At 44.4% G+C, this 21279-nt stretch overlaps 2 protein-coding genes across 5 annotated transcripts in view; one reads left to right on the forward strand and one right to left on the reverse strand.

Moving 5' to 3' along the window:
- Window positions 1-21279, reverse strand: part of LOC139988604 (uncharacterized) — a 46440-nt gene that overhangs the window by 11920 nt on the left and 13241 nt on the right. The gene's annotated exons all lie outside the window — the stretch shown is intronic.
- The window catches only part of Kon (chondroitin sulfate proteoglycan 4-like protein), a 32419-nt gene continuing 13667 nt past the window's right edge, over window positions 2528-21279 (forward strand). The window contains exons 1-5 of one of the 4 annotated variants that reach the window (XM_072006172.1): window positions 2528-2899; window positions 5515-5940; window positions 6262-7025; window positions 11926-12089; window positions 16822-17053. In XM_072006172.1, coding sequence (XP_071862273.1) covers window positions 6944-7025; window positions 11926-12089; window positions 16822-17053 — 478 coding nt within the window. In that variant the 5' untranslated portion in view covers window positions 2528-2899; window positions 5515-5940; window positions 6262-6943. Of the gene's footprint in view, window positions 3327-5514; window positions 5941-6261; window positions 7026-11925; window positions 12090-16821; window positions 17054-21279 lie in introns of all 4 variants that reach the window. The other 3 variants (XM_072006171.1, XM_072006173.1, XM_072006174.1) reach the window with 3 other exon arrangements.

The raw sequence follows: 21279 nt of genomic DNA on the forward strand, positions 1-21279 counted from the left end.
ATATAAATCAACCCGTTATGTACTTCGCTGACAACATAAGGAGATCTGTTTGCGCGACAAAAGTTTCGCGAAGAAGACCAGTCGATACTTGCACGCTGCGAATCGTAACAAAAGCAAAGAGTATCGACAAGAGAAGTCGGTAGACGCGTGACGAACGTTGCAAACTATGCCCGCTGATGAGCAAATTTTCAGCCACGTGGCCGTGTCACGTCCGAGTAGCATGTTATAGGCACGAACGTGGCTCGGTCATATTCGAAATTGCCAAATATTTGCAAATCGCTTTGTTTCATACGCGATGTGTTAATTACGGCTCGCTACAACTACCCCGGAACGCATTTAATAGCGCTCGTTAATTTTCCGAAAAACAAGCCGTCGAGCGACTATACTCGTACTTTCAATCTGCGTGTCGAGAGATGAATATTTGAAATGCCACGAACGATCCGGCGTATTGTCAATGTATTTGCTACACGGCCGTGATTCATACGGAAATACGACGAAATTCCATCGATCGATGTGCCAATAGATACGCAATAAATGCAGCTTGCAACGGCTTGCATTTTGAAAACATTTACGCTTTACGAGTTACGATTGCCATTCGACCGAATTTTTAACGAGGGCACACGTTCGCGAATGTTCCGTGTAATTTACCGATATCGTATTACAGGAGTATGTAACGATTCGTGAAACGTGTAGATGCTGCGGAAGGGGGTGGAGAGGGAGGAACTAGCAACCTCTATTTTACGACAGAGCGATCTCGCAACTCGAAGAATTCGATTCGGCGGAATATGATCGCGAAGAGAAACGGATAAACGCATTTCGAGTAGTATAATAGGCTCGTTTGAACCCGCGGACGATTCGCTACAAACAATTTGCCTGAAATTGCCGTACGTGCGCGATTCGTGAAGATAAGCACTCGAGAGAACGGAAACGGCCCTCTTGAGAACGCGAACGAGCATCATCTCGGTAGCTCGCTCTGGTCTTACAAAAATTTCCCTCCGCGTTACTTCGTACACTCGTAAAGTCACGCCGAGTAGGAGTCTCGAAATTCGTGGCCTTCTTAGCCTGGTAATCGTCGAATTATCTCGCGATCCAAAAGCGATGGCAACTTGATTTATTCCATATCTTCTTCGTCTTACCCACCCTTAAATCGAGACTTTGCCATCGAGTCAGAAAAATATCATATAGAGCTTCGCCGATTTGCCTCTTCCTCTCTTAGCCACTCTCTTTCCATTCGAACCGTGTCCGTTATCGTTAAATGCCCGCGGAGAGTACGATTAACCACCGGCGCTGAGTAAAAGGGAGAATAAAAAGGAATCGCGATTGTTTCGTGGCGCGAGTCAAAGGGAATAGGTAAATGTAATTGGAAAAAACGTGGATGCACGTCGCCAAGTGAACGCAGATCGTCGTCGTCGCCTGTGTCCCTTTCTTTCCAACTCGCTCTTCGACTATTAATCTTCGGGCCGGAGGAGGAAAACGGCATAAATTTTGAAATAGTAGAAATTCATGGACGACCTTTTCAGAAAAAAGTACCGCCGGTATTCGGTGTAACGCGGCTAAAAATTCCAGCTGCCTTTGAACCCGAGATAAACGCGTCTTTCTACAAAGAGAAATCCTAAAAGTTAGCAGCATCCCTATCTACCTCGTAGTTCGGCTTGCCACCGCCGCTACCTCCAACCCTCCTCCTACCACCATCGTCGCTATCTACTAGGAAAGTGGTAGACGGAGAAAGAGACGAGACAGGGAGATGAACGAGGGAAAGAAAAACGAACGAGGAAAAGAGAAGAACAGGGAATGAAGAAATTGAGAGAAAACCAGGAAACAAGAGGAAGAACGGGAAAAGGAAGCAAAGAGAGAAACGTAACGGCACAAGCAAGAAGAAAAAGATGAGAACGATGCGGGAAAATGAGACACGTAAGAAAATAAAGAGGGAAGGAGAAAAAGAACGAAAAAGGAGGGAAAAATTGGCCGAAGAGAGGCAAAGAGGGTAGAGGCGGAGCTCGACTCGATTCCAATATGCGATAAATCTCGCGTAGCTGCGAATTCCATTCTATGGAATTAATTTCAAGACTTACAAATTTCAAAGACTCGAGTAACCTCTTCGTTTGGAAAAAAATACTTGGAATGTCGAAAGTTTGGCACGAACCAACCAAATGGTAACAATTTTAACGTAAATTCGACGTGCCTGCGTTGCGGTATCTTTGTACCGTAACGTGCGAAAGATCTACCTTTCAGGTCTGCGATACTTTCCGAGCAGTACGGTCCTTTAACGTTGCCAAATTCGACAACGCATCTAAAATGCCTGGCGACGCTCTCAAAGTCGCGTTAATGCCGGATCTTCGTGTATCGTTAAGCAAATTGCTTAAAAATTCGTGACAGAAGGGATCGAATACCTATCGCTCGGGAGGAGGAAATGTCAAGCAGACGCGACTGAGAAGGTTGAGAATGAAGAAGGGAGAAAGAGAGAGAAGGAAAGGAGAGCCGGGGTGCCGGAACGAGCGGGGCCGACCCTGCGCGCAGCCTCCCCAGTCCACCCCGAAGATTCAGTCGTCGTGCGGCAGAGGAGGACCGAGGAACGCCCGGTCGAAGCACGCTGCTCTTCTCTCGATTCGTCTCACTTGCAACCCTCTCTGTTCCTCCGTTGGTCGGTCGGACGCACGCTCGTTGCCTCCCTTCGGTCGGTACGGTGCGTGCTACGGCTACGAGTGAAAACGGAGCTACGAGGACGTTTGCTGGCGTTTCGGTATATCCAACGAAACTGTTGCGACCAATACGGTAAAATCCCGACAACAACCGGAACATTCGGAAGAGAAACGATCGAAACATCGAAACTCCACGTCACCGCAATGTACGAAGCTCGATCCTCTGCGTGAATTCTACAACCGTACGAACATCGACGCCGGTCTAGGCTAGTCAACCTGTCTCCTCCGAATCTTTGCTTGCCTGTACCGTCTCTCTGTGTTCTTCTCTCTCTCCCTCTCCCTCTCTCTCTCTCTCTTTCTCTCTCTCTCGCTTTCGCGACACCGTGAAAGGCGAAGGGTGGGTAGTGATATTGCATGCCGCGATACTGGACACAGTGGTGGTAGTGTTTCTAGTGGTGGTGGTGGTGGTGGTGGTGGTGGTGGTAGTAGTGATGATGATAGTGGTGGTGGCGGCGACGGCAGTGATACCAGGGATGCTGGTGGTAGTGAAGGTTTAAATTTCAGCCGCGTGCTCGGGTTCACGTACGTGAGCCATTACACGGGTCCACGGACTTTCTCGCCAACCGAGTAGGATATACGAGCGCCAGTCACGGTTCGCGGATGCAAATTTCGGTCCAGCTCCTCGAGGTGCTGTATAATTTCTTTTTTGTCGGTAGCGCATTGGTACGCGCGAACCGAGCGGTCTCCGCTGCCACTTCTCTTCCGCCAGAGTTGCCGCGTGCGTGGACGCGTGTCTCTTGCCCATCGTATGGATTTCGAGTGCATGCTTCGCCGAAAAGATCCATTCCGACGTCCGTGCGTATCTGTTTCGCGAACGCGACAGCGAAGAGATTCGATAGAGTCGGCACGAAAACGGGCAATACGACGTCCTGGCCGAGTCGCGCTCGTTCCCATGGCTCTCCGCTCGAATTCGCGATTCCATGCACGTTCGTACGCGAATCGACGGGTCGAACAACCAGTTGCGAGGCAATCGCGAATTCACGATGAAACGATGAAAAAAGAATCGGCGAGATCGACCGATGTTTGTCTCCGTTCCGACCAAAGCCAGACGAATGTTCGTGAATCGTTTTACGGCAAAAAATCCGCTCCAAGTATAATACATATATTCGCCTGTGCGCGAAGATGGAACGAAACCAATATTTACGTCGCTATGATTTACGCTCGCGACGACTTTCCTCGAATATCACGATCCACGAGAGAGCTCGGAACGAGACCGGCTCCGTAGATGAGAATCGTACCTCGTAGGCATTTCATCGAACAAAGGTTGAACGTTGATCGTCCGCGAAATCGTAATTCAACGGTTTTCTCCAAGCTCGCGCGGTTTCAACGTTTACCTACGCGAGTCTTCTCGCGTAGCAAAATGCCCGCAGGTGATAACTCGTTGGAAAAAGAGTACATTTATATTACGACGTCGAACCGTTTCTCCTTTCTTCCCATTTCTCTGAACGGCCTGACATTAAATTTTCACGCTGCTAGTAGTTCGTAAGAGTTGGATTAAACGTAACATCATGATCGATTACGCGACGCGGCGGACACAATCATCGACTGCTCCACGCTGTCTGCTTCCTCCAAGACCAGGATAGAAAGAGGTAAAACAGAGACTATCTTTTTATCGGAGAGGCCAAGTGGCTGGCGGTATACGAACAAGCGTATTGTTCGAAAGCTTGTTACATTAGACGAAAGTAGAGCGTAGTGTCGATAGCGGCGTTTTCTCTTTCTCCCTGGTACGAAACCTTTGGGTGGCGGCGAGCAATCGTAAATACGTTGTAAACATTACCGATTCTCCGATATCGGAACTCGGTTTGATGGTGCGGTTCTTCCGCGAGAAAGAAAAAAGATACGGACGAGCATGTACAGACGGCTGTGTATACGCGTATGCATACTATACGCGCATATACATCGAGCAAGTTTGCATTATGGAAATCCACGGATTTTACGACTTTTCGAAGATATCGCGTACATTTCCTTATCTCGGTTTAAGGTTCTCCGGTAAACGTTTATCTCCGTGGCGTAAAGAGGATAGATAGACTCCGCAAAATCGGCAATGATCTCGTTCCGCAGTGAGATATACCCGGTAGCCTCCTCCATTTTCCATCCCGTGAAATATTTATATTCACGGAGAGCAAGGTCGAGGAAGAGAGAATTTTTCCATGGAAACGCGGACGATTGTTCGACTCGTGGTCAGAACAGACAGCAGCAGATTCTCTGGATATTTCGTGAATTGGATCCGCGGCCTTGCGCGTGTTCCCGGTACCGTTCGATCGCGCGGGAATGAATATCGGTAACCGTGGGACAGACGAGCACAGAGGGTCGATGGTTTCCCGTCGTACTCTACTCTTTCTCGTTGAATAGAAATGCCAAACTACGCGCTTTTTTATTTTTTTATTTTTGTTCTGGCGTCGGGCGTTGTGTCGGAACGAACCATCGGGGAGAACAATTCGGGGGAGGGCTAGGGGTGAGAAAAATATGGCCCGGGTGCTACGTCGATCCAACTTGCCCGTTTATTTTTTTTTTTTTTTTCTCTCTCTCTTTCTTTTTCCGGCATTCGAGAATCGTCGACCGTTCCGAATATCGGTCACTGCAAATGAGATTCGTAGAAACGAAAACGTAACCGCGCGAACCGGATCTAACTCCGGTCCGACCGGCGCTTTCTTCCTTCACTTGGCGCGTCTAGCGAGAGACTCTTCACGGCGTGAAAGCAAACCGAATCACGACGAAAGAAAAACGGGAAAACACCGCGAAAGAGAGAGGGACAAAGAGAGCGTGGAGAAGAGGGTGGCAAGTGCCGGATTAACTAGCTTGTTTAAATGTTTAGATTGCCAGGTGGCAAAACTCTTCTTCTCCGTTCCGATGCAATTCGAATCGATCGACCGCTAAAAATCCGCTCGCGTTCGAGGTTATCGTCATCAAGAGGAAGCTCCGAGCTTTTTTAACGGATTTAAATGCTCGACGGGTCCTAGAAGCAAATAAATCAGCGAAAAATCAGAACAAGCTCTCCGAGCGGTACAATAAGAGCTCGGGTTTATAATTTCAGCATCGTGTACTTAAAAACCTTTTGACACGAAGATACATCAGTACCAATTGAGAAATAAAAGTCGCAAAACATCGTCGGACGCGAGCGGATTCCTCTCCGGAAGATGAAATTCCAGTCGCGATCGTGTCGTCTCTACACGAAGAAACGCGCGGACGTGACCGTCCTGACGACGATGAATTAGACGGTTCGGCGAACACGAACATCACGGTAAAAGTTTCAATGTTTCGTCTCTTTTATGAGACATTTCCCGCGAATGAACGTCTTTCGAGAAAGAAGTACAATCCCGATCAGATCTAACGAAACGAGTCTCGTTAAAAGAGGCAAACGCGGACCGCACGGTATCCTTTCTCGAGCAAGAAGAACAGCTTTAACCGTAAGAGCGTCTCGCGAGTAAAACGAATAGTCGGTGAATAGAGTCAGTTGGAGTATACGATAGACGTCGCGTAATCTGAAAACCGTTCTGCTGATTAAATCGTGGCTAAGCGAACGTAGGTGTCGTTCTATAGCCGTGACCCGATATCCTTTTAGAAACGAACGGATTCGCCGGCGCAGGAAAAGGAAACGAAGAGTGTACGTGCACGATGCCAGCCAGAACGACGTCAAAGGGTAGAACGCAGCCAGAAGCGAGCGGAACGTGGTCGAACCGATACTCGCAACAACACCGTTCGATTTTACACTTTTATACGAAACGAGCTACGCCGATCACCGTTTCCGTGTTGTTTCGGCCTGACGGTTGTGCCTTTTGATTCGTACACGAAAATAGAGGCGAGTGACCGGTGAACGTTGACTAAAGCGTGCGACCATTGCCAACAAACGAAACGTCGCCGCTTGCCTCGTCGACGTCGGCATCAGCGAATCAACGTTGACGTGAGAACGATACGGGAAACGGTGGTGATTCGAGCGGCGTGACTGCGCGTGACGATCGACGCTCCCAAATGGATGGAAAGAGTACGCTCGAGTCTTAACCGGCCTGTAAATAGTCTGTCGTAATTCTCGTCACGCGGCTCCGATATCCCTTAAGTGGCGATATCCCCGGTCGGGTTGTTTCGCAAGCGTACGCAGACTTTCTTTCCTTTTCGCGAGCGAAACGAACCGGAGGAAACAGTGGCGAGCGAAAAACGTGGTGCAGTCTCCAGATTCCAATCGGAGAAAAAACGAGAAAGCAGGAAAGGAGAAAGGATATAAAAGGAAACGTCCAGGAAGGAGCCTAATGTTTCTCAACGACATGGAGCTGCTAATGTTCTTAGCAGTAACGGCCTCTCTTTTGGGTTATTGCCAAACAGATGAAAAAGGTAATGTATAGACGTCACTTGGACGGTGACGAAAGAAACGCGAGCTTTGCTTTCGGCTGTTGCCATCGCGCGATCGTAAATCCAGGGATGCACGATGGAAAACCGGCAAACATCGACAGAGATTAACTTTTATGGTCAGCGAAACGAGTGGCCGCCGCGAATGTACTTATATCACCGATACCGACCTCTTTTTCAATGGCCCAACGGTCTACCACTGCGCTTTTAATAACCAACGAAAACGCGCCAGTCGTAAACACCGGGGTATACGACTTGCTCGTTCTACGATCAATCGATCCAACGGTTCCTATTTTCCAACGATTCCTGGATCGACGAAGCTCGCGTGTATCCTTTTAACGATAATTTTTCGTCGAACGTTTGCTCGTTTCTTTCGAACGGACGCAAAAATTTCAACGATACAATGGCGATGCCATAACGGAAAAAGGGATGTGAAAAGAAAAAATGCACCGTGAGGCTTTACGCGCGTAAAAATGGATTTTCAAGGATCCAATTATTTTCTCGCGGATAATATCGCGAGAGAAATTTCTATTTTGACAGTAATTCAGAAACTGTTGACCGAAAGTATCGAGAAAGAAGCAAATGAACAGTCACGACGGAGTATCACTTCGTACGGAATCTGCCCGTTTTTAATTAGAGTCATCAATCGCGTCAGAACTAAAAAATATTTCGCTGTTATTGGATGACAAAGTAAACAAAACAGCAAATATGGAACGGTTAATTGCAAGCATTAATTACAAAATTAGTATGCCCCGTTGTTTCGTTTCGCGAAAATTATAGCAAAGAGAAATAACGTAATAATATGAGATGTGGTTCGCTCGGTTCACGGTGACGCAGATGAAATACCAAAGTATGATATCTGCAGCCGCGGTTTCGATCGTCTCTAATTGCCACGATACAGTCCGTGATTCAGTGATTTTCGTCTCGTGTTCTTACCTATTTATGGCTACCGCCCACTTAACGACACATGAACAGCATCAGATCGATATCGACTTATTTACGTTCTGTAGCCGAGAACCAACCTGACCCAAGTCTACGTTTTTCGAAATCCAGTTATACACACAGCGCGTCATTGCACTTTCTTTATTTTATCAAAACAACATGGGCCTATTTACGTTCGTTATAAATAGAAAAAGGATTTGAGTGGATCAAGCTACTTTCAGTGGCCACTGTTTATCCGTATGACGTTGTCTTTTCGTTCTATTTCCTTTTGAACGATTTATAGTTAACGATTCGATACACAGAGACAACGAACCTTTCGGGAGATTTAATTTTAGCGGTGAGAGAGGGAAAGAAGAAACGACGATCGAATTGAAAACGTGGAATCGCGATTTTTCATCTTGACACGACTGTGATGGAGCGTGTAAAAAAAAAAAAACGGAACTAGCCACCGTATCCATCTCTTTATTCGAGGCTACGCATCACTAACCGATCATCGATGCACCGATAAAGCTTCAATTAATCCTCGTATAGAGCATAAGGGCCGATCATTCGACGAACAAAGTACGAACTTGACCGATTAACAGATTTTCGAAACCTTCCATCTAAAAAAGCGTTGCCTGGAGAAGAACGCATCGGATTTGCGTATAACCGCCAACATCCGCGACGGTTATCAGTTTTACGTAAACTGCGCTTCATCTACTCACTTCGTGACTTTGATCGGGTATTAAATTTTAGCGAAAGGATACGAGGAAGAAACGAAGAAAGGATAGCTAGAAGTTTATCCATCGACCAACAAGGTGTAATCAGTTTTTCATTTAACCGGCTAATCCATCGTTTAGCGGATATTGCGAACGCCAACGATCGAATTATATGAGGTAGAAACTTTTAGCCGAAGCTTGAAAAACAATTACCTGCTATTTTTCGTTGTAACTGAGTCGAAAACGAAATTTATCGCTATCGATTTTACAGAAACCATTCTTGATCCTCGGCTACGTATTTCTGTAATAGCCGAACGTCGAGGGCAATCTAGCCGAACATCGAAATACCATGATGGAAATAGCAATAGCAACACGAGTTTAATCAATTTCCCGTTTATCTCGCGTTCCATTTCACTAATCCATCATTTTGCTGGGAAATTAATGCTACGTCGACGCTCGGCCCGCGATTCGAAAGCGTCCGTTTTTCGAGCAGTCGACGCTTTCTCAGTCGAAAGGAGCGTATCGACAGATTTTGTTAATTAAATACGACTGGCCGTTTAACGGCCAATCATCGTTGAAAAGCCGAAATCTCTATTCAGCGCGGTATGCGGAAATTTCGCGCGTCGATTCGCGGGAAATCGTGAATACCGTGAAACGTGGCATCTTAATCCAACGCATTTCACGCGCTCCATTGAAAACCGGAATCCATCGACGCGACAAAAACGGAATCGCGATACAAGAACAATATCGTCGTAGTCACTTTCCCGTTTATCCAGCTCATCTGTGCTTTATAGACTGCTATAGTTGTTCGCTGGAAACTTCGAACCGACAGGTGCATCGCTCAGTAAAACCAATTCCACCGACGGGACGCATCTACCATACGACTACGTACCGTGTACTTGTCTCATCTTGTCTCGTCTCGAATTCAACGTGGGATTACTTTACCGAAAAGAAGACGAATACGAGCGGCAGCAGTCGCTCGATGCTTTACCATTCGTAATACGCGAGTTAAGAAGAGACAAGGCCGAGTTCGTTACGATTCCACGAACACGTCCGACGTCAAGTATTAGCTAAGAATGACGTTTATTGGTCAAATCTGGGGTTAACTTGCAGAAACGCTACCCCCAAGCGACTGATTTTGCGCCATTTCTCTGCCCTATTATCTTGGTAATTAGCGATCGATCAACATTTCCGATAAGAGAAAATCTGCTTGTAAATGGATAAGGATCTCGACCTCGTTATTTCTAGGTTGTGCCTTGCGCCGATGAATTCGAACCGTGAAAACAATAAATCCTGTGCGTAAAAATCGACGGACTCTGGTTAACGGGCACGCGTTAGTGTCGTACGGTATCATAGCTGAACTTTACCATCGCCAACCAAACTACATTCAACCGCGATACGAAGCTACAGAAGTAGTCTATGCGTGAATAACAATATTACGATCTACACGGTAACCTGAAATCGATGAAAACGATTCGCGGTCGACGTTAATGCTTTTATGCGCTGTTCAACGATGATAGAGAAAGAAAAGCGAAGAGAAAGAAACAGAGATGAAAGGACGGCCCCGAAGAAAGAGAAAAAGAGGATCCTGCGTAGTTAATGACCCGTGCGGTTATTCTACGTACTCGACCGCTTTCTTAGATCATTTACACGCCACTGGGAAATAAACTCTTTACAAGTCTCAACGTTCGGTGTAAGAGGACGTCCGATTTCTCGGTATACAGCTAGATACGAGATCTCTCCTTCAACGGTCGTTTAAAGGAGTTGAAGTCGTTCATTCATCGGTCTTGCCAACCTTTTCAATCGCCTACTGTATTTTCTTTCTTCTCTTTTATCCCTTCTTCTTCTCTTCATTACGTTGTCCTCTTTCTTCGTGTTCGACACGATCGAAGTATATCGAACGATGAAAAATATGAAATTATAACGATCGACAACGTCAAATAAATTTTGCTCCGTCGTGGCGCGGCATCGGTCGTTTATTTGCCACGGCTATAGTTCTCCTTTCGCAGTTGTTTCGATTTCCGTAAAATTCCCCATATTTTACGAAGCATCATCGCGGCGATGTGAATTAAACAGCTAAAAATCCATTTTGATACAGTTGCAAACGCACAGCAGGTGAATATTTTACATCGATAAAAATTGCACGAACCTTTTATTCACGACCAAATGATAAATAGTTTATAAGCAGGCTTTAACGTTATTAAGAGCGATCAATTATCGTATAAAAATCTACACTGAAATTATTATTTATTCTACCAAGTTGAAAAGATTGAACTGTGCCATATGTACAGAATTTTCTCGAAAACACCCATTACGCGTCTAATCGCATTCCTCAAGGCAAGTTATTTATCAAGGTTTTAATAAAGTTTCAACGTGTATGAAATTTTTATACGAATGATATGTACGGAACAAACAGGCGAAAATTAAAACGTTGAAACATACCGAGATTCGACAAAATCGAATATCAAATTCAATTTGATTGTTCGAAGAATTAAATCGCTTAAACATCTACGATATAAAGCGGCGCGTTCAAAACGAACATTTTTATCGATAAAATGGAAAACCGTGCAAACAACGCGTACGTTCCTACACGAAACGCAGAAAAGGAATAATCAACAATTTCTAAAGTTTCCGTTTATTCGCAATGTTTGCATCGATTCGTAGAACTCATCCTCAATAAAATTAAGGGAACGGAAAATATGCGCAAACAAGGGTATCGAATTGTTTCACAGATTCTATTGGTTTGTCGATCGATCTCTATATATTGTCGTGATCCAAAATGACCTTGACCGCCAATGAAACGACCTCGATAACTCCCATGTCATTTGAACGACCTTGATTTCTAACGACCCTACGATCCGATCCTCTCAACTTACCTTATTTTTTATTCAAGTCGAAACTTTCATAGCAACAAAACGAGATTACCTACCACTCGAGTTTTACAACAAACTCGATACGATTATATTTCCATTTTATCGTGTTGTTTTCCTCTCTTAAATCCTTTTAAGGAACGATTTTAAGATACTAAAGTGTACGTTTATGCGTCTGTAAAAATACGCTCTACATTTTCTAACTTATTTTAAGTAGAAACGTGTATGCTTATGAACACGTTCCAAACGTATACACCTTCTAAGTAACATAGACAAAGAAACGAGCAAACATATACTATACATTCATATTTCACGCATCGATAGCTGAACGATTGCCATCCGGAAGGAACAATAAATTTTTCAAATTTATTACAGTGTCATTTTATGGTGCGAGCTACATTCATCTTCCGGTACAAGAAGCTAAGGGTGCGACTGACATCAGCTTCCGGTTTCGAACTCATCTCGCGGACGCTATGCTGCTATTGGCCGCTGGCAAGACGGATTACTGCCTGATCAAACTCGAAGCCGGCAGATTGAAGGTTCGTTTGCCCTCAATGCTTACTTCTATTAATAGGCTTTCTGTTTGGAGCTTCGTGGTCGCTCGTCGTTAACCAACCGCACGTGCTACAGTACGACGCGACAGTCAGACTTACGTCCCTCTCTTCCTGTCCCTCTTTCTCTCTTTCTCTTTGACTCTCTATCTTTCTACAACCTGGCTAAGAAATTAGGCTTGCTTTGATACGTAGAGAAAGGGATGAAAAAAGAGAAGGGGAAACGCATAGAGCTAAAACACTACACCACGACCGCCATAAAAAATGCGAAAGGTGAAATACGATTTTCATGCACACGTCCAACGATGACGTTTTACCGGTTGGTTTTATAACTTCGATAAAAACCGTGATTTTAACGTCGCATCGTTGCCCCGTTTTATTCGAACCATTAAAACTCCGCAAGTAAAAACATCTTATTTATGTACGCCGTTGCTTGCGAGGAGCACGAGCAACGGCTAAAAGGGGGAGAAACAGGGCAGATCGATGCATCTCATGGCAGAATAACATTTATCGGCGAAAGAAGAAAACAACCATCTTTTTTCTTCTCTTTGCCTATTTTTCTCTTCCTTTCCCTTTCCTATTACGTAAAAAGCGTTCGTAAAATTCACTCTCGAGCAAAGTTAACGCCTTCCTTTGACTTTGTTTAAATCAATTCCAGGGCATTAAGTTCTCTCTGAATCAGCCGGGCATGAAACGCGCCAAGCCAATAATGAGTTTCAGCGTAAACTTTGATATAAAATACATACTGCTACGACACGATTTTGTTGTAGTTAATAATCCATCGCGTAACTACTGCATCGGAATGATCGCTTTATGCCAGCTGAAATAAACAATACGACGTTACAACCCATCGATCGCCGTTTCACGAGACAAGCAATTTTCGTCGCGTGTCTCAAAAATACAATAGCGGCCCGCGACTATTTTTAATTGAATTAAATATGACACGCTGGGATTTAACTTTCACGCGCACGCCACATGAAATAAAACATTGTAATTTATTTCAAAGCAACATCCTCTGTAAACTGCCGTGAAAATTTCTATTTGCAAATAATCATGAAAACTGTTCTTCCATGGTTGTCGTTAAAACGCGATCGACATTTTTTAACACGAATCGTTGCGTTTTAACTTAACAAAAAGAAAAAAAAAATCCAGCGTTCTATGTCGCACGATCTAACGAAAAAGTATGGAGGAACACGAGATCGTTTCGTTCAATTATGTCGGGTCGCGATTATACGTCATAATTTGTGCCGTCGTGGGTTTTGTCGGAAACTTTTATGCTTGTTTTCTTCCGGATGATTTTACTGTAACACGTTGAAGCGTGCCGATCGTTAAGGATTCGTCGACGCGAGTTTCAACCACGAGTTCTCGGTGCTCGTATGAACGTGCACGGTTATTAACGATCGCCGGTGACGCCGCGACGTCGGCCCGAAACGAATGCTCGTTGCCGAGGAATTAAACGGCTCCAACGAACGTACCAGGTTGCATTACGAGGAACAACGATACACGTGGGACGACAGTGCCCAGATGGACCACTTTGCTCTTAGATAGTAATCGTCGTCGAGCTCTAGTTACAAATTATGAATCCGTGAGAAGAATCGCTATAAGTATGACGAATAGGAGCAACATCGCCACAACATGCGTACAACTATCTAACGATAAATAGGAACCAGTTGTTAATCCAGCTACGCTCGTTACGTTTAATTCGAATATATTATATCCGGCGATCGCGTTCATACGACGCAAACGCTTGATAAGTAGAAACAAACGCGAAAGCCCGAAACATTTACAGAGCGCTGGCTATTAATCGTCTGTCAGCGGTTATTGTTACCTGGCCTCAGACCAGGGACATTAATATTCTTTAGCGAGAGGGGATTTGCAAACTTTGAATCGGTGACGCGTATCGTTCTTGATTGAACGTTTTAGACCGATTCTGGCATTAACTTGGGTTAACGCGATTAGCGAAAGTCGCGTTTCGTGTCTCTCATCCTTCGTAAACGCGTTCGAACGTGAATCGATAGACGCAAGCGAGATCGTAACACAAACCACGTTTCACCGGCGATGAATCTTCGTTAGAAATTGCGAACGTGTAACTCTCAATTAAGAAGCTACATAAAGGGAAGAGACGCAAACAAAAAGCAACCGGTTAGATAAAACAGTCTTGTCATCTGCGGCGAACATTTAACTGCCATCGTACCATATCGCGCGATAATACGAATACGAGTGGAAAAATTCTCGAACGAAACTCTAATTCGATCTAATTCAGCAAGGAAGAAAAACGAGGAAAGCGCCAGTTCCTTCGCGAACTCTAATAAATCCAGAAAATTGCAGACCGATCAGCCTATTCAGCTGGCCGAGCGAGACCCTGGAAATGCGAATTGCTATAATTCAGCTAAAAATCTAGAACGTCGTGAAAGCAGTTCCCTTCTGGACTCGTCTTAAATCTTTCGGAAACGTAGAGAAAATTACAGAGCAACTGACTTCTTCGATACTACTACGCAGTGGTTAATGCGTGAACGTAACTGTCGGCAGTCTTCTAGGAAATTTAAATCGTCGAACATGAGCCTTTTTGCGACAACTTTAAGACGATGACTAGGGTAATCCAGTATCGCGATAGAGTGTTGAAATACCGTCTAAGTGCATTAGAGGACGAGGAAAATGCCGTTTCTCGGTGGAGCGCTAGGATCCAAGGTGAAAACCGCGCGAATCTAATTTCGCGAAGGGTTAAGTCCACAGGTCGAACCATGAGAAGACGGGTAGGTGGTGTCTGAGCTTAATTAAATTTGTTAAGAAGATCGTTAAAGAGGATGAGAAGGGGGATAAGCGAGAGAGCAAAAAGTGCAATGGAATCGTTTCAGCCTTGTATGCCTCGGTACGCTGTCGGATCTGCCTCGCCTCTCGCTTCGTGGTTTTACTCGCTTAAAATCTTTTCCATCTTCACGGTTATTCAATTATTCGGAAATTGGAGCTCATCGACGAGAAGTATCGTTTACTTCCGATTGTTTCAGCAGCCCGTTAAATTCGCATGAAAATTTATTCTATTGCACGTTACAGCGTTTATATTTACCAACTGATCGAAAAATCTCTATGAATTTAATCAAATGTGCATCGTTTGCTTTATATCGAAAGTCCGTCGAAATGATTCGATGTCCGCCGAAGCACGCAATTCCGAATTCGGTTTGGTGGTCAGAATGTGTGTGAGAGAGAGAGAGAGAGAGAAGGAAAATATCATCGTTTTTCTCCTGGTTGTAATCGACCAGTCGAATATTTGTCATTGTTCCCTTTCCAATCACCGGTGCTGCATCGATAATGCACCGACGTGGTCGTCTCTTCGACCTTCGAAACGTATAGATTCGCGTTTACACTCAACGAAGTGTCGTGTCTCTCGCGCTTATACATATTAATGGGTTCCTGCATAGTCATCGGACATCACGCTACTACCGGCTGAACTTGCAACTCGCAAAAGCTCACGCCTTTATTACGGAATCGATCGCAGAACGAGAAGAGACCGTCTGAAGCGTTGGTATTACGATCGGCTTCGATGCCAATCGCGCAACCTCGTAATTTCGACCCGCCTCTGCGAACGATCGACTTTTCATTAAGGTACGATTCTACCACGGCTGTCTCGGCGGTTCGTTCCCCTGTTCAAGATCAACGACGAAGAGATCGTGGCAGTTACATCGAAGACGTCGCTATAAGTCTCGATCGGTCGATTTAGGTCGCGATTAAAGACTCTTTATCAGAGGCTACCGCGTCGTCCCTCGGCAAAGCGTGTCGTGTACCATCCTAACTCGATAATGCATTACTCGAACCAGTCTCATAATGTCGACCCAAGATGCCGCAAAACGGAAAAAAAAGCTTCGCGTAATCCCTGGCCGTTTGTGGCGTCGTACCGGCTACCTGTGCAAAAGGGTCGAGCTTTGGATTAATAAAATGTACTAGCTAGACTACTGTGTCAACCGTTTCTTTTTAACCGGTACCTGGATTATCGTGGCCGCTTTCCTTTTTCACCGGACGGACAGTTCCTTGCAGATTTTAAGCGAAGCAAGTGTTACGTAAATAGATGCTAATTTTTATTCTAATTTACTTAGATGCCGGAGTCAAGGAGTCGGCGCGGGTAAGTTTCCTAAATAAGGGAAAGATTATACGGTGAGCTGTTTGCCTTCCTTGCTATTCTTTATGAATTATGTTCTCGGGTATGTGTTCTTCGCAGCTTTTCAAAAACTCGCCCACAGGTTTCAGAAAATCCGATTACGTGCCATCTAGTTAGAAGTAGAGTCTGATAAACGAGCAATAGATGGCAATCCGAGGAAGATCAATATTTAATACGTTTCTAGAGTATCCTTTTACACTACGCATGCATGAACCGAGGATGTGATTCTTGTTAAAGTAGGATGAAAAATGGGACGTTGAATCGCCAAGGGTTTCTCTCGGCCCGGCTTGTCGGAGAAATTTCAAAAAGTATTACTAGAACGAGCTAACCGCAAGAAATCTAAATCTTTTCACAGCCGAGTTTCTTCCTAGATAATAAGAACACATAAACCCAAAATTGTACACCATCGAAAGAATAATTCTCCTTCTATGCATCACCTTATCTAAATTTCCAACAAGGAGCAATTATCCTTGGAAAAAAGTTGTTCGACTTTGGCCTCAAAGTCCATGTAATTCTATCTGTCTTTAGTCGAACGATTTACGAAGATCGTTTCTTTTGATTTTTTCACAGGTTCACATAAATTTAGGCGCAGGTGAAAGCGAGATGGCCAGTGCTCGTGGATTGACATTGAACGATCTGAGCTGGCACGAGGTAAACCTGACGAGACGAGAAGCGAATATCACGCTACAGATTGACGTGATACACACGACCAAGTCCCTTCTACCAGGACGTTTCTTCGAACTGAATATACACTACGGAGTCTTCATCGGGGGACAGGGTGACTTTAACGAGCTATTTCTAGGTAAGGCGCACCGGCAAGCTTGACTCACTCGGATAAATCGTCGCGCCACGTGACTGCACTAGCTTACTAACTTACGCCTCGTTTCCAACGCGAGGACCGCACCAGCTACCACGCATCGATTTTGATGAAGTTTCATGGTTAGATCGAGAAGACAAATATTTTTTCCTCGAGCCAACCCGTCATAGTTCGTGCAATTACTTCACAGCATTTAACGTTTCTCGTTTAAGATATTTGTAACGTAAAGCGACTTTCTTGTAATTTCTTTGAAATTTTAACGATACGTTGTTTAACATATTATCTGTATATATGTACACAGACGTATATATATATATATATACATGATTCAATTTTTAGAGAGCCTAGCTTTAGCGAAATGGAAATATTCATCTTCAAAGTTGTAAGTTTTAACGCGTAATCCCTATAGAGCTGCTGCATCCCGAGCTGTTGTAAAAATAACTTCTTGATGAATTGCAAAAGAACCGTTCTTACGAAGTTCTTAAAAAACTAATATGTAGTGTAAAATGATTAAGAGAATTTTTTTCAGAAAGAAAGTTAGTCTTCACGCAGCCGTTTTCGACTAAAAGTAACGTGAAATATCGTAATATCGGTAATCTCCGCATTGAAATTGTTGTGTACATTACAACGCGAAGGTGTCGTTACGTCCGTTTCTGAATTATTCGTTAGTACGCGCACGTGCAGATAGCTACGAAATTTCTTCATAGAGAATCTCATACACGCGTGGAGAACATGATTTTTGAGTTTCGGTGTGTTTTACTTTCAACAGATACCGTTACGTTACAAATATCTGAAACCATTTTCTTCTTCGAATCGAACAAGACCACGATTTCGTTTCCTTTTGCTCGGTTGAACGTTCACCAGCACAGCCTTTAACATCTATCGGAGTGAAAATTTACGAGTATCGTCTACGAGGCTATCTTCAACCAAGATTTTCACTGATAAATTTTTACTACTACCCCAACGATAAAATCCGTCACGGCCGGAATTGAAATAGAAAAACAATATAAAGACTTTCGACGAAAAATATTTCATTGACGCGGTCGAGTGGAACTAGATTTGACAAGCCCCACTTCGATTCCACACGCCATTCGTATAAAAACTCATATTTTCACAACTGCAAACGGATTATACAGAGACGACCAAAGGTTTGTGTTACGTGATCACGGCCCGGCAACAACCAGTTGGGTTCAAATATTCGTATTGCGTTTGTTGCGGCAAAATATCTACTCTATTGCAGAGATTTTCTCGCTCTACGTACAATAGAAGCAACGGATCCCACGATTCGGCAGTCCAGTGTTTCTATTTATTATTTCTTGTGGTACGATCGAATCTGCGAAAAATATTTCCACTTACGAATTTTCGATTACAAACTGTTTTCGCGATTCTTCTACTTTTGTACAAATTGTAAAGTAGCTGATATATCGTACCAGTCAGAAAGAAAAAGAGAAAACGACAAACGACGATTACGTAGATAAGTAAAAATACAGGATGAATCACTCGAAAGCAATCGTTAGAATCGCTGGTTTTTTCTTTTCTTTCTTTTTTTTTCATAAAAATTAACACGCGACTCACGTATTTCTCTTCGTTTTCTCACGAGTATCTTTGAGTGTCCTGGAATATCCTCGAACAGTTATTATTCGTCGTTAAATTCGAAGGACAAAAAGGTATGAAAATTTTTCAGGAGGACTCTAGTATTTTTCGTGCTAGTAGCAACGAAATTTCACTGATAAAAGCTTTCGATTTCGATCTCGATCGATGTTCGGTGTTTAACGATAAACAGCGATGCAGAAGCAAATCGATAAGGCAATCGTGAGTAAATCGGAGTAAGCAATTAAAAGAGCGATTCGCCTCATATATCAAATAGCCAGTCTGTATCTTTCGACATCGATCTAGTGAAATATTATTTAGTGTACGTCATAGGGGATATTTACTCCATCCATCATTGACGTGCGCACCATCAGCAACGGTCATTGAGCAAGATTAGCACGGAGAATATTCTGATAGTAGGACACCACGACACTGGCCGTACTCTCTAAACCTAATTTCTAGTCGCTGACGGATCGATCATCGATCTCCTTCCCCGACAAGATGAAATTATCGAAGCTTACCGGGATGGCCGGCCCGTTAATCGGGATCGTGAAATCGTAAATTGGATGTGTACGGTGCGTATAGCTGACCGACAGGAGGCCGGTTTCGAGAATGAGAAGCTACTCCTTTCACTCCGAGCTAGGCATGCAGATGATATCTAAGTAGCAACTCCGACAAGATTATACCCGATGAGAAACAATCCAAGCGAGAAATATATGTTATGAATTTTGCTACTCGCGAATTCCACTAGACTTCCGCGCGGTCGAGCTCTGTCTCTGGTATCTCTGTTGCGTATCTCTCGCAGCTATTTCCGCGGGTTAAATCACAGCGCAAGGATGAACGGTATGGTTCGCCTCAAGCTAAAACGGCAATAACTTGGATCGCAAGAGCACAGAGACAGCGATAGAGACCGGTTGGTTAAAAAGCAAAAATTCATCGGAAGGTGACCGAGGTGACGCGTTCCAAATTGAATACGATCAGTACAAACAGAGAGTGTACCGGTGACGCTTGTTCCCCGCCGTTATTCCCTCGAGCATCTCGTGCAACGCTCGACGACCAGCTCGAAATTCAATTTACATATTCATGACAATTCATTTGTACCCCATGGTACGACATAACTGTACCCGCCACCCCTCCAGGATCTCTTATTAATTCCTGCTACCCCGCGAACCCCGCTAAATTCCCCGAGTCGAGGAATAAAGAACGAGGAAAATGGCGAACAGACCGTCTACGTCGCGCCACTCTCGGTCTATTCGTTCGTTTTCGTATACAGAGTTCTCGTGTTCGTGCGCAATTTTAAGAAGAAAGGTCGGAACGATCCTACGAAGTCGCTTCTATGCGACCAGACGGTAGAAGAGTTCGCGTAAAGTTAGAATCGCGGCGACTTTTCATTTTCCATCCATCTTGCTGAAATATGCATGAAAACGGTATAGGCTGTTAATCTAACTGCGAGACTCGGATGCTTCCTTCTGTCGACTATCCGCGGATTAAGCCAACGACGATAAAACAGCTAAACATTAAAATAACTTTTCATTCGAATCTTTCCGTTATATAGGTAACATTGAAAATAAAATTCTCAGCATGAATTTCGTTTATCGAGTGACGTTTCCGTGGCTACGCGAAAATATAGAGAACACTCCCCACTAGACATACATCCGATACCGGGAAATCAATAAAAGTATATACCGAGATGTCGGTGTCAATGTTCTATCGCGAAACATTCGATCACGGTTACGTCCAAATAAATTGAACAGTCTTGAATGTGGCGACAGGGGAAATTATTTATTTTATGGTCGCTCGGCTTCACGACCGCGAATACGGCGAATCGTTTTCATCTGCGAACATTGCGATATCACCGTCTCCGCAGCGACGAAATATCGCGATACATATGAAACGCACTGCAGAATATTTTTTTATCGCTCTCTCTCTTCCTCTCCCTCTCTCTCTCTCTCTCTCTCTCTCTCTCTCTCTCTCTCTCTTTGTCTGTTTCTCGTCGACGATGCAGCGAAAACTACTCCCCTTTCTTTAAATGAATACGAATACGAATACGAATTACCAGTCGCCAAGTAAAGCAGAACTCCTTGTATCTGTAATCTCTGTAGAGCGTTTTATTCCGCATTTCATTCGCAACCACGTGCACAAAACCAGCAAACGCGAGCGAGGTCCATCTGTAGATCCGTCGTGCAAATGTGAAAGATGTTTGTAGCTGATAGGGAGACTGGGCTCCTCCCGATAAACCGTCCGAATCGTGGTGCTTGTACTTGCTTGGCCCGTGGACTCTTCGTCGTCCCGTTAGAGCAAAGTCTCTTGGCCCAATTATCCGCGGAAGGCAAAATAAGAGATATCCTATCCTCCGTTTGTTCAGATTCCTTTCATTCGATTGGATACAGTGGATTAGGATTTATAGCTGCATGCGTATGTAACCATTCTGCTTCATTGTGTCGATCTTTATCCGATGCTGTATCGCTCCGAAGTTGTCCTTTTGATATTGTCGGCGCCTTGTGTGCGATATCGTTCGCTGGTTCCGCCTAACCCGAACTTTTATGCCTAGACTCTGATTTCAGGGGCAGTTGCGCTCTGAATTGCCCAGCATTAGGCCTCGTTTCTTTCCGAGAGGTGTC

Source organism: Bombus fervidus, chromosome 6 (assembly GCF_041682495.2).
Source record: "Bombus fervidus isolate BK054 chromosome 6, iyBomFerv1, whole genome shotgun sequence".
Classification (NCBI taxonomy): Eukaryota; Metazoa; Arthropoda; class Insecta; order Hymenoptera; family Apidae; genus Bombus; species Bombus fervidus.